A 13085-nucleotide genomic window follows, 5' to 3' on the forward strand; every position below is an offset into this window, starting at 1 on the left:
CTGTTGCTGGAGTACGAAGGCTTCGTCAATAGGCTCCGCTCCATCGGGTGGTCTGTAGTAAACACCAGCCACAAGGTTCCCTTTGTTGCCTCGGTCTCTTGATTCCTACCCATAAGCTTTCATCCTGCTTGTGGCTGTTCTTCAGAGACAGCTCTTCACGCTCTATCCCTTTCTTGATGTAGAGGGCAACGCCTCTGCCCCTCCTTCCTTGCCTGTCCTTTCTGAACAGCTGGTTGCCATCGATAGCCACCCTCCAGGCATGGGATTCGTCCCACCAAGTTTCAGTAATGGCAACGAGGTCATAGCTTTCTAGCAGCATGGTGGCTTCCAGCTCCTCCTGTCTGTTGCCCATGCTGCATGCATCGGTGTAGAGGCACTTCAGCTGGGCTGTCGGCTGTGTCACCTTCTCAGAGGAACGCTCCTTAGTTCCTTTGAGGTATTTCACTGGTGTTTCCCTCTTGGCTCCTATTACCTCAGGAGCCCCTGGCTTATCTCTGTAAGACTTCAAGTGTGCTCCAGCGTGCCCAGCATGTCTCAGAGCAACAGGCTGAGGGCCCTCGCTAGCACCCTATCCCTCTAACCTTGGCATGTCATCCCACAGCTTGTCACGGGCAAGCCTGTTATTGTCTCACTCCCCCTTCAAGCCTAGTTTAAAGCTCTGTCAGTAAGCCCTGCCAGCTCATGAACAAAGACCCTCTTCCCCCTTTGAGAAAGGTGAATCCCATCTGACGCCAGCAAGCCTGGTGCCATGTAGGCCATCCCTTTATTGAAAAACCCCAAATTGTGGCGGTGACACCAGCCATGGGGCCATGTATTAATAGACTGGGCCCATCTGTTTCTTCCAACGTCGCTGCCTGCAACTGGAAGGACAGAGGAAAAAATAACCTCTGCTCCAGATTCCTTTACCAACCGTCCCAAGGCCCTGGAGTCTCTTTTGATGGCCCTTGGGCTATGCATTGTGGCTTCACCACATGGAAGAGCCGTAATGGGTGACAGTCTGAGGGCTGTACCAGGGTGGGAGGTTTCCAAGTGATGTCCTTCACGCAGGCCCCAGGGAGGCAGCAGACTTCCCTAAGAGGAGGGTCTGCCCGGCATATTGGACCCTCTGTTCCCCTCAGAAGGGAGCCGCCTACAACTATAACCTGTCTTTTCTTCCTCGTGGAGGTGGCTGTGATACGGGGGTGCCTTTCTGACCCTGGCAACGCCTCTGGTGTAGGTGGACCATCATCCACATCGCCCCTTGACTGGCCTCCCACATCCAGAGCCTCGTGCCTGTGGTACAGGGGCACCTGGAAAGGCGAGGTGGGCAAGGAGGGGGCTCGCCTGCCGCCCAGGCGAGGGCTTGCCTCCGTTCACGCCTTTCCTTTAATCTACTGCCTTCAGCCTGGCGGCGGGAGGATGCGCGATCCCCTTGATCTCGGGTTTTTTTCTGGTGGCTGTCCCTGTTTCTGTCTCGGGGAGGGCAGAGCTTGGTTCCACCAGCCTCCCTCTTTCCCAGACTCCCTGGTGCTCCTTCACCTTTCTATTTCCTCTCCTACCTTTTTAAAGAAACCCCGCCGCCCCGAGCTGCGCGGGGTGGGGCCCCAATAAAAAGCCTCTAACGCGAGCCCGCGGCCTGTTCTGCTGACGCGGCCGGGCCGGGCCGGGCGGGGCGGCGGGCGGGAGGGTCCCCGGCCCTGCGGCGGAGGGGGGCGGCCGCGGCGGGCGGCCCGGGCCGCGGGTGAGGGCGGGACTACAGCTCCCGGCGTGCCTTGGGGCGGGGCGGGCCCTCCCGGCGCGCCCCGGGGCCGGAGCCGCCCGTCCCGGCGTGCCCCGGGCGGGCGGCAGTGCCGGGCGGCCCGGCGTGGCGGCCCTGATGGCGGCGGCGGCGCCGGTCTACGTGTACAGCCCGGAGTACGTGGCCCTCTGCGACTCCCTCTGCAAAGTGCCCAAGCGGGTCAGCGCCGCGCCGGGGGGCTGCGAGGCGGGGGGGGGGGCGGTTAACGGGCTCTGCGGGACCCCGGCGTGGGGGCGTCGGGAGCGCAGTGGTGAGGCCGGGGGTCGGAGGGGCCCCTAGGGAGGCTGCGGGCAGGTCCGGGGGCTTTGGGCAGGCTGCCGGCACCTGGGACAGCGGGAGGGTACGGGGAGCTTGGGGGAAGGGGCAGCGGCGGGGGGCACCCCCGGCCATGGGCAGGGGGAGGGCCCGCCCCCCTCTCGCCGCCTCTGGCCGGGCGGGAGCGGGTGGCCGGGACACGCGGGTGGCCGGGACACGCGGGTGGCCCTTGCCAGCCCCCCGCGCAGCGGTGCGGTGCGGTGCCGTCCCCGCGCTCCCCCGCCCGCCCTGCCGTGCCGCACGCCCGCCGCGGGGGAGGCCCTGTCCCGGCCCCCGCTCGGGCCGCCGTCGGTTTAGCGGTGCTGCTGCCAGGCGCCGCCGTTACCCCTTCGCTGCAAGTCGTTTAGCCCCCGGTTGCCGTGCTTCTGTCACGGGCACGAGAGCTGCTCTCACGGTCTCATTCTTCTTTCTTTAGGCCAGTATGGTACATTCGCTGATTGAAGCGTATTCCTTACTTGACCAGATGAAGTAAGTGCTCCCATTTTCAGTGAAGAGAATGTTTTCTTTTCTGCTAAGGTTTGGAAGATACTGAGTAACTGCAGGTCTTACACTGTCCCTGCTGGCAGCATGATTATAGCAGCCCAGGCAGCGTGTATTTCTAGGATCTAAGGAAAGTCTGCTTGTTTTGCTAAATGGACAAGATTATGGCAGTTACGGCAGGTGTAATTTGTGGTTACCCTTCCTGATCCGATGGAGTACAAATTGCCTTGTGCTTTTTCTGTAGAGCGCGCTGTCACCCTTTGCTCTCGTGGCTCTGAGCAGAAGTGATGGTGTAGAAACCATCGTTGGTGGCACTGCTCCGAAACCACTGGCCAGTGCTGGTGCTGAGAGGGACCATGTTGTTCTGCTGTGTTGTCATTGATTCGGGAGACTTTTTCTGAGGTCTTGGTGCTGTTCAGGAGAGAAGACAAGACGAGGTCTGAGGCAGAACAGTGAAAGCCCTCCTGCTCCATTAGGCTCTTGACACTGGGGGATATAAAGGGAAAGAAAAGGCTTAGCTCAGCCTCTCTTATATAGCATCTCATAAAATATTTAAAAAAAAAAAATCCCACGCTCCTGTTCAGTGGGGCCAGAAAGTCCTGTTGGGACTTTTTAGAAAGGATTTTTTTCTTTCTGGTCATTTTGGTAGCGTATGCTTGGGAAATGGCTGCAGGTACCATTACAGAGATGGACCCAAGGGGCTGTTCGCCCTGGCGTGGGGTGAGAAGTGCCCAGCACCTGGGTTAGCGCGGAGCTGGGAGCATTCTTCCAGTAGCCACGGAGCTGTGCTGCGTTGCCAGCATGCGCCGCCAGAGCCTGAGGTTTGGAGAGTGCTTCAACGTGTCGCGAGATTTATTTAGGCAGATTGCAAAGCACCCCAAACCCGGGAAAGGTGATAAGCGAGTTACTGAGAACAGAGACAGTCTCTGCTTTGAACACAGGCAGAGTTAAGAACATGTAAGAGGTGCTGCTCAGCTCTTGACCCAGCAGGCTGGTGTCCTGCTGCAGCACTGGGCTGGGCCTGGGCGTTTTCACTCTGTTATTTCCTCTGTGTGTAACCAGAATGTTGGATCTGCTGGAGATTGCTCAAACTGGGAGAACATGCAGAGAAGGGAAAAAAAACTTGAAGCAAAATGGAAAGGTTAATGCAGGCAGCACCTGCAGATACTCCTTGTTGGGATGGGCACAGCAGACAGTGCCAAGCTGGGGGAAAGGCCTACTCCAGCTCAGCTGGGCAGCTTTCTCACTCAAACTGACAGTCCGCTGCAAGAGGAGGAGGGAGTCTCGTTTGCTTTTTCAACAGTAACTGCCAAAAAGAGGCTCCTAGTCTGAGGAGGTTAAAGCTGGGTGTTCCAGCTGAAGCCTGGAGCCTCTTGTCCTGACGCACTCCCTTCCTCCCCTCTGTCTAGGATAGTCAAGCCAAAAGTGGCCTCCATGGAGGAGATGGCGAGCTTCCACACAGACGCCTACCTGCAGCACCTGCAGAAGGTCAGCGAGGAGGGGGATGATGACCATCCGGAGTCCGTGGAGTATGGACTGGGTAAGGATGCGTATCTTCAGCGGGAGATTAACTGGGTATCGTGTCCAGGATGCTTTTTGCTGGAGCTGAGGTTAGACAGAGGGGTGAGCTTAGGTGGGCTGCTGGGCTGTTTGTGGAGGGAAACACTCTTTGATGGGGTGTTGCTGAACCCCTTCAGCCAGCGGTGACCTGTCAGGCTGGCGTTTCCACTGTTGCCAGCAGAGGGTACTGTCAGCCTCAGGCTGCTGCTGGGTGCAGCTCAGCCTGTCCCTTGCATACCGGGAGCCACTGCCTTTTGCTGCTGCTTTGAGGATCTCGGGCAGATCCTCTTGGACAGAAGGCCCTGGCATGCTGTCCTTGGAACAGAGCTGAGACTAGCTGCTGCAAACCTGTTGTGGTGGAGGGTGTGCGTGAACAACGGCCTGAAGCTACAGCCAGGGACCAGAGCAGCTGCTGTTTGCCTGGTGACTTTGCTTACATCTTGAGCAGAGGGCTCTTGCCTGCCTGGACTTAAGACAACCTGAGCAATGCAGTAGTTAAAGCAGGCGAGGTGGCTGTGGGTACTCTCTTAGTCTCAGGAACAGGAGGAGTGATCCAGCACTGAGGCAGTGGTGCAGATTCTGTGCTTATCTTGTTAGTCTCCCTGAGATCTGACCTTTACATTTCTGAAGCTGATCTGCCTGCAGGCAGAGGAGCAGCCCTGGGGTCACACCTTGCTGGGGAACAGCTCCAGGGAGGCTGCTGTAGGAATAGGTGAAGATCCTATTCTAACTACAGATCTACAGTGTACCTAGGCCTGTCTCCTTTGTGGATGTCTGTTTTTAGGGGGGAGATACATCAGTGACCCTGTCAGGGCTTTCCTAGTAGAGTAGCCAGAGAACTGAGAGTAGTTTTACGAGATTGGTATGAGGGACCAGTAGGTCGGGCTGGCCAGGCACACAGGTCAGAAGTTGGTTCAAGACTCGTCTGTGAATGATCTGAGTGCAAGGAAACATTTTGATTATTGATTTTTGGGGTGGGTTAGCCTTGCTGGCCACCAGGTGCCCACCAAGATGCTCGCTCTCTCCTGCTCCTCAATAGGGTAGGGGAGAAAATACAATGGAAAAGTTCATGGTTGAAATAAGGACAGGGAGATCACTCACCAGTTACCATCACAGGCAAAGCAGACTCGACTTAGGGAAATTAATTCAATTTGTTGCCAATTAGTAACAGAGTAGGATAGTGAGAATTGAAAACAAAACTAAAATCACCTTTCTTCTCATCCACCCTTCTTCCCAGACTCAACTTCACTCCCAGCTCTTCTACCTCCCTCCCCAGTGAGCGGTGCAAGGGGATGGGGAATGGTGGTTGTGGTCAGTTCATAAAATGTTGTCTCTGCCACTCCTTCCTCCTTACGCTCTTCCCCTGCTCCAGCATGGGGTCCCTCTCACAGGAGACAGTCCTCCGTGAACGCCTGCAACATGAGTCCTTCCCATGGGCTATAGTTCTTCACAAACTGCTCCAGTGTGGTCCCTTCCACAGGGTGCAGTCCTTCAGGAGCAGATGGCTCCAGCATGGGCTCCAGTCTCCACGGGTCCACAGGTCCTGCCAGGAGCCTGCTCCAGTGTGGGCTTCCCACGGAGTCACAGCCTCCTTCGGGCATCCCCCTGCTCCGGCGTGGGGTCCTCCATGGGCTGCAGGTGGATCTCTGCTCCACCGTGGACCTCCATGGGCTGCAGGGGCACAGCCTGCCTCACCATGGTCTTCACCACAGACTGCAGGGGAATCTCTGCTCTGGATCCTGGAGCATCTCCTCCCCCTCCTTCTGCACTGACCTCGGTGTCTGCAGAGTTGTTCTGCTCACATATTCTCACTCCTCTCTCCTAGCTGTTGCATAGCATTTTTTACGCTTTCTTCAATATGCTGTCACAGCGGTGGGTGCCACCAGCATTGCTGATGGGCTCAGCCTTGGCCAGCAGCGGGTGTGTCTTGGAGCTGTCTCTGTCCAACATGGGTGCAGCTCCTGGTGTCTTCTCACAGAAGCCACCCCTGTAGTCCCCCCACTACAAGAACCTTGCCACGCAAACCCAATAGAATTTTTTTCCTACTTACACCCCCTAAATCTGCTGTGTGAGTCCAAATCTGATACCTGTTGTGAGGGTTTTGTGCCGTGGCTTTTTCATTGCACCTGGAACAGAAAGTTAGAGCCACGGTTAAAGAGAGAGAGCTCAAAACAAAGAAAATGTGCTTCCCCCAGAGGAAAAAACCCGTTGTGTCTGATGCACAGACTCTCACCTGCAGGTTATGACTGTCCGGCTACTGAAGGGATCTTTGAGTATGCGGCAGCCGTGGGAGGAGCCACCATCACTGCAGCCCAGTGCCTGCTGGACGGCAAGTGCAAGGTAGCGATTAACTGGCCTGGAGGGTGGCATCATGCAAAGAAGTAAGAAAACAATCTCTTCCCTTGTGTTTTCTCACCTGGTGTCTGAACCCCGCCTCCTAGCCCCCAGCTTCCCTGCGAACCCTCAGGGTGCAGTGATCCAGCTGGAAGAGAGAGCAAGGTGTGAGAGGAGTGAGGGAAGGCAGGAGGTAGATAGGGAAGAAGCAGAGTGTAGGGCAGAGGCCTGAGAGTAGGCTGGTTACTGCCCAGTCCTGGTGCTATCATGGACTGCAGCGCAGGTCTGGGGCAGATATATTCAGAGGTGTCCCGCCATCCATTGGTACTTGGTTATCTCTGGGAGTTCAAGTGAGAATTGATTTTGCAAAGTCTGTAGAGAAGGGCTATGGAGAGGCAAACGATTGGCATCGCTCCCAGCTTGGAAGAGAATGGGAACATGGCAACATGTTGTCCAAATAATTTTGTGTGGCTTTTTTGGTTTCTCAGTAAGAGGTTTGAAACAGCGCAGGACTGACCTCTGGTTTTGCCCATGCTCTGTGGGTGACTGTTTGCTCTGAGCTGTAATGTCAACAGTGATCTTCCAGAACAACAGGAGAGGAAGTAAAAATTTCATCCCTGAATCCTGTGATTCTGTAGTGCTAAAATAATTTGTTTCCATGGCTTCCCCATTTTCCATGGATGTATGTTTTATTTTAACTCGTTGTCCCCCATCTCCCAAAACATGAGGCCTGTCTGCAAATGCAGACAAGACAGCACCCTTCCTTGTCCCCAGCTAACTGGCCTTTGCAGTGCCATTCTGTTTCCCTGGGGAGCCCCAGAAATTAGCATGAACCATGTGTCTAACCCTAACAACTTGTACATGAGTGCACAGGTTTCTCTTCTTGCTCCAGTGACTTTTCTGACCTGGCAGAGAAACTCTGGAGGTGTAACAGTGGTGTGCAAACTCCAGTGATGGCAAGGTCTCATCAGGACCCTTTTCCTGGTCAGCACCTTGCTGAATATGGGTTCAGCTACGGCTTGCTGAGAAAGGAGAGAGTTCAGCTTGGCTGAGCTGAGCCCTCTTGCTCTTTGCAGGAGGGATGGCTTTTTAAAAATCTTCTGTTGTCTTTTATCTTGATTGCATAGTTTATAAAATGCCTGTAACAGAAGAAATCTTAGCAGTGTTGCTGCCACTATTGTGCTATTAGCACAGTTCTGGGAAGCAAACAGTCTGTTTGAAAAAGGCATTTAATGCTTACTGATCCCAAAGGAGCCTTCCCAGTCACCCCAGTGAGGTGGCGTGGGATGCTGCAGGGTAGGCAGCATCTGTGGTAGGTGCCAGGCCAGCATGAAGGTCCAGCCAGACCAGTTGGGTGTCACACCCAACTGCAGGTGCCTGGTGCTAGGAGCTGCGTCCTAGCAAAATACATGTCCTTTTGTCAAAAAAGACCTGCTGTCTGGTAGCTTAGTTACTTTCCAAGATCGTAAAGGTAGGAATGGTAATCACTGTCACCTGGGGCTTTTGAAGCTCCCAGTTCACTGGGATGCCTTTGGGGCAGAGGGCGAGATGCTGAGCCTTTTCTTGACCCAGCCCTGCCCTCCCTTCCAGCAGTGACAGTCTGAGCTCTGCTGCCTGGATCTGTGCAGGGGGAAATCCCAAGTGCTGGCCCTGAGCTGCAGCTCTGACTCTGGTCAGCCTCTGTCCAAGCCAGTGTCCTGCTCTGCTTGGCCTCGAGTTTGAAAGAGATTGTGTGTTACAGCATGGAGAGAGTGCCCGAGACATGACATAGTTCACTTCCTTGCAGGCTGGGAAGGAGGGGAGGAGTACAGTGTGTAATCACAATTGAGGAAGATTCCCAGGATACCTGCTAACATCCCAGTTCTCAGCATCACTGTAAATGAACAGAGTCACTGGGAAGCATCTGTGCTCCATGACATTTGCAGGGAGTGAGAGCAAGTGCAGTTTTGCCATCCCATGCTTGCTCCTCCCTGTTTCCAGCTGTTTGCTAAGCAGGGGAGTGTCAGGGGAAATGAGCTGAGTGCTGTGGCTGAAAGTCAAGAAGTATTTCCAAGAGGCACATCTTAGATCCTGGAGTCATCTGAGCCTGGGGAAGAGGGGTTTGGACACTCCTGTTGCAAACTATAAAGCTTTGGTTTAAATCAGCTATCCAGGACTGACCTAAGAGTGCATATGGGCTAGTGCCAAGCGGTGATGGGGACTTGACTTCGAAGCAAGTCTGGAGTAGGGATTAAGAAACTTTCTTGTTCCTTTGATGCCAGCAATATGGAAGCTGCCCTCTGATGTACATCAGGGATAAATCTTTCCATGCAACATCTGTCCTCTGTTTAGCTGCTGGGGCTCTCTTCTGGCTGAACTGGGAGTTGTGTTGTGAGGGACTGCACGTGGGGCATCCTGTTTGCATTTTCCTGGGGAGGAAGGGAGAGTGTTGCTTTTGGGAGAGGCTTAACCTTCCTACCCCGAGACTTTGGAACAGAGCAGCAGAGTGTTGTGACTGCCTTGGACCAGCCTTTTACTGCCAGGACCTTCCTGAGAGCTGTCACCCAGACAGCAGGGATGGAGTAGCTGCCTGCCTGTGCCTATCCAGCGCTCACAAGAAAATGGCCAAGCAGGACTGTCCAGCGGCCTGTCCTCTTGCCGCAGAGGGAGAGGAGGTACAGCGAGAGTGGGTTTGAGTCAAGTGGCTCTGAACTTCTTTAAAATATCTCAGATGAAGAAAGCTAATGTTCTGTTTGTGCAACAGTGAAATGGTCAGAGGTACCCTGCCAAGCCCCCCAGGGGTCAGGGCCTCTCTGCAGCAGGGCCAACTGGTGCTTTACCAGCTGCCAGCAAGCGCAGGGTTGAGAAGCGATTGGCACAAGCAGTCATGTTCTCTGTGCTTCCCAGCCATGCTTTGAGCTGCTCCTGACCCATCCCTTGGTTGCTGCTGGGCCTTGGTCGGGCTCTTCATCCTCCTCTGTGCCCCTGCAAGGTGGAGACTTGCAAAGCAAAAGTGACAATGCCGAAATTAGTGGTGATTGCGTTAGTGATGTTCGACCTCACAGAGATTGTTTTCACAGAGATGAAGCTTCTGGCTTCTGTTACCTGAACGACGCTGTCTTGGGGATCCTGCGGCTGCGCCAGAAATTTGACCGTGTCCTTTATATCGATTTGGATTTGCATCATGGGGATGGTAAGGCCCAGCGCAGGCTGCAAACAGCACATCCGCACAGACTCGGGGAGGAATGGGAGAAGTGAAGGCCTGTTGGAGCAGTAGGGCTTTACCTGCTGCAACAGCCATGGCTTTGCCTCCTTTCAGTGCAGTCAAGTTCCCTCAGTCCATTTCTGCCTTGTCCTGCTTTGTGGGTTAGTCCTGTGCCGCTCATCAGACCTCTCTTGAGGGTCTGGGCAGCAGTCTTATACCTAAAGCAACAAACAGCGTGTTCCCATTCCAGTAATCCCCTCTGCCAGCAAGAACTTCCCCCAGTCCCTTGTCTCCCATCCTGGCAGAACAGCTGCTGACAGTGTTTAATTGTTTAATGCCACCAGTGCAAGAGGGAAGCAGTCAGTAGTAAACGGTGCTTTTGAAAGAAGGCTTGACGCTATAAAACTAAAGCCAGAGCTGGCCTTGCTGAAACGGCTCTCTCCTTCAGGGACTTTATTTCAACACCATTTAACATTTCCTGCTCTCCTAAATTTTATGGTGTGTTTCATTTTGCTCAGTTTTCCCCCCACATTTGGTTTCTGTTAAGTTTCTTGTTACTTCTTTTTCCCTCCCCACCCCCACTATTTTAATATGTCTTTAAGGAAAAGAAAAGGCATGTTGAACTGCAGCAGTGCTGAGAAAAAGCGAGAGCTCCCAGTAGCTCTGGTTCTAATCAGAGCCAAGCTCTGGCCAAGGCATCCCTGCTCAGCTCCCTCCCGCAGCCTTGCAGGCCAAGCAGTGCAGGCGAGTGCTGCTAACGTTGGCATTGACCTGAGGTATTAAGATCCATTCAGTACTGATTAGCATGAGACCCGCCAAATTTATTTCAGTTGTGACCTTTGCTGCAGTTGAATTCGGGTCTCTGTTGATTAAGGATGGATTTATTGAGGCACATCTGGTTTTCTGCTTCATCCGTTCTGTTCCTGCTCTGCTTGCTGCCCTGTGTTTATTAAGTGGCTTGTTTGTATGTTTAGACTCTGTCATTTATGTGAATGATGCATGAAAGCTTTTTTCTCTTCCCTTTTCTGACAGGAGTTGAAGATGCCTTTAGTTTCACCTCAAAAGTCATGACTGTTTCTCTGCACAAGTTTTCACCAGGATTTTTCCCAGGCAAGTTGAACTTGTGAGGTTTGTGCTAATTCGGTTCACGCATCCCTGCCGAGGCCTCAGCAAAGGCAAGTCCTATCCCTTCTGTCCAGCAGAGGTGTCTCGCTGCCTCTCGTGTTCACCCAGGAGAAGGAAAGAGGGGGGAGGTACATGTTTGGCATTTCCCCCTTTCTGGTTGTGACTAAGCTCTGGGCAGAGCCACTGCTGGGCGGCCACCTGCAGCCCTTCAAAGCTGCATGACAGAATTGGGCAGAGGGCAAGAACCAAGTCCATCCAACCCCTCCTTTATTGGTGGTGGCAAGTGGACTTCTCCATAAACACGCCAAAGGTCCTGGCTCTCTGCTGTCATATGAGACATCCCCCACATTTCTCTTGCTGCTGATCTCCTTTCCCTCGTAATTAACCATGGGATGTTTCTGTTTTTCAGGCACCGGTGATGTAACAGACGTGGGCCTGGGGAAAGGTCGCTATTACAGCGTGAATGTACCTATTCAAGATGGCATTCAGGATGAGAAATATTACCAGATCTGTGAAACGTAAGCCCTCTTGCTCTGATACAGTGTACTTGGATGGGATTTTAGAGAACAGAGACTGGGCAGATTTTTGTTTATTTACTATTTTTAATTACAGTCCTTCCTTAAGGCTTGCCCCTTCCCCTGTTACAGTTTTTTATTACAATGAACACAGATCTTAAGAGGTCTCAGAGGTTTTGTCCGAATCCTTAGGCAAACTGAATATACAGAGGCATTTGTGGGTGGCTGGAGGGTCTCTGTCACCGGTCAGCCTTGTGTGTTTAAGAGAAGGCACATGTACTTTTTAGCTGTGGACTTAGGGCTAGATGCTTTTTCTTCAAATAAATGCTCTGAACCCTGACCATCTGTGGGAGATCTTGGGGCTGAGCTAAAAGTGTTTTCCAAGCACCTTTTGTTTATACTGGAAGAATGAAAGGCTAAATGTCTGCTGGTGATTGAGCTGCCTCCCAGCAGGCCCCTGTGTCACTCAGTTGGTGATGGACCTCACAAGCCATTGCCCGTGTCAAAACTGGGCTGCGGGGCTTGTTCTTTTCAAGGGGAGAGGAACATCAGGCTGTAGGACACGGTAGCACATTCACCTCTCAGCTCTAACAGCTGAGAGCTGAAACCTCTCCGGACCTGTAGCCCATTAGGGCAGTCATGCTGTGGCCGTGCCTCCTGCTAGCTTGTTGGTGCTTGTCGCTGATGGTGGTAGAGCAGCCCTCTTCCTGCTGAGGGACGTGTTTCCAAAAGGCAGGGCAGCTTTAGGGGCTGAGTAGGGGTTAGGAGCCCAGTCAGGAGTAGCCCATTGCATGCATTCCCAGTTGAAGGACATCGAAGCCAACCATAGGTTCCAAGCTGCATGTAACTAAAGCATCTACAAAGAAATTTTGAGATCTCGTTGGCAAAGAGGAAGAGTTCTGTCCTGGCTGGGAGACAGTCATGGGCGTGACTTTGAGTGTCTCATCCAGCTGATGTCTGAGGATGATTGCCTGTGCCTCCCAAACCCGTGGTGAGATTGGAGTGCGTGACTCCCTCCGACATGGGTTTCTGCAGGCTGACCGCACCCTGCCCAGAGCCTTTCCTTGTATTCTTCTCCTGTGTCCCCTGCTGGTGAGAGGAGACCTGCTCCTTGGCAGCCCTCTGCTCCTTGCCAAGACACTGCCAGATCAGGCATTCCCAGAGCAAACAGCCACGGAGACGCTGTGCAAAACAGTCTCGCCTCCCTTGGTGCCCGGGACAGCTGCCTTCCCAGTCTCGGTGGAGGCTGGTCTGCTGCAGCACAGCAATATAAATAAATGGGGAGGAGGTTTGCTCTTGGCGTCTCGGAGCATGGGCGCTTTGAACTTGCCTCTCTATAAATTACAGTGCTTGTGTTTGATTGCTTTAGTTCTAGTAGATAAACTCCTATCCTGCTTTTGAGGTGGTGTGGCACACAGATAATTGCCTATTGTTTTTGGAAGTTGAATGACACAGGCTCCAATTAAAGTACATTGTTACTAATAGCTGCTGTGAGGAAAGGGGGCCAAAGTGTGACATTATTTATTTAATTTCTGGAAAATCTGATGTCTTTAAAAATTTGAAGACAACGGCAGCCAGGGATGAAAAGTTTCAGAGATGCCATGAGAGTGACAGCACCAGAGCTGGATGCTGAATTTCTGTAGTATACTCTGCTTGTGCAGAGATGTGTCCAAGGTATGTTCCCACTAAGAGCCTTCTGGGAGCCTACCTGCTCAGGTAGTCTCTCCATCAAAAGAGAACGTTATGATGAGTCTGGCTAATTGTAAGCATCCAGAATAGCTGATTTGCTTGATCA

At 53.2% G+C, this 13085-nt stretch overlaps 1 protein-coding gene across 3 annotated transcripts in view; it reads left to right on the forward strand.

Annotated features, from left to right (window-relative positions):
* The first annotated feature begins 1815 nt into the window (after positions 1–1815).
* Positions 1816–13085, forward strand: part of HDAC8 (histone deacetylase 8) — a 34018-nt gene continuing 22748 nt past the window's right edge. For 2 of the 3 annotated variants that reach the window (XM_082323615.1, XM_082323616.1), the window contains exons 1-7: positions 1816–1936; positions 2508–2560; positions 3982–4112; positions 6372–6513; positions 9526–9638; positions 10683–10760; positions 11185–11293. In XM_082323615.1, coding sequence (XP_082179741.1) covers positions 1856–1936; positions 2508–2560; positions 3982–4112; positions 6372–6513; positions 9526–9638; positions 10683–10760; positions 11185–11293 — 707 coding nt within the window. In that variant the 5' untranslated portion in view covers positions 1816–1855. Of the gene's footprint in view, positions 1937–2507; positions 2561–3981; positions 4113–6371; positions 6514–9525; positions 9639–10682; positions 10761–11184; positions 11294–13085 lie in introns of those variants that run through there. The other variant, XM_082323617.1, reaches the window with a different exon arrangement.

The sequence above is a fragment of the Platalea leucorodia genome (genome assembly GCF_965183815.1).
Source record: "Platalea leucorodia genome assembly, chromosome: 10".
Lineage (NCBI taxonomy): Eukaryota > Metazoa > Chordata > Aves > Pelecaniformes > Threskiornithidae > Platalea > Platalea leucorodia.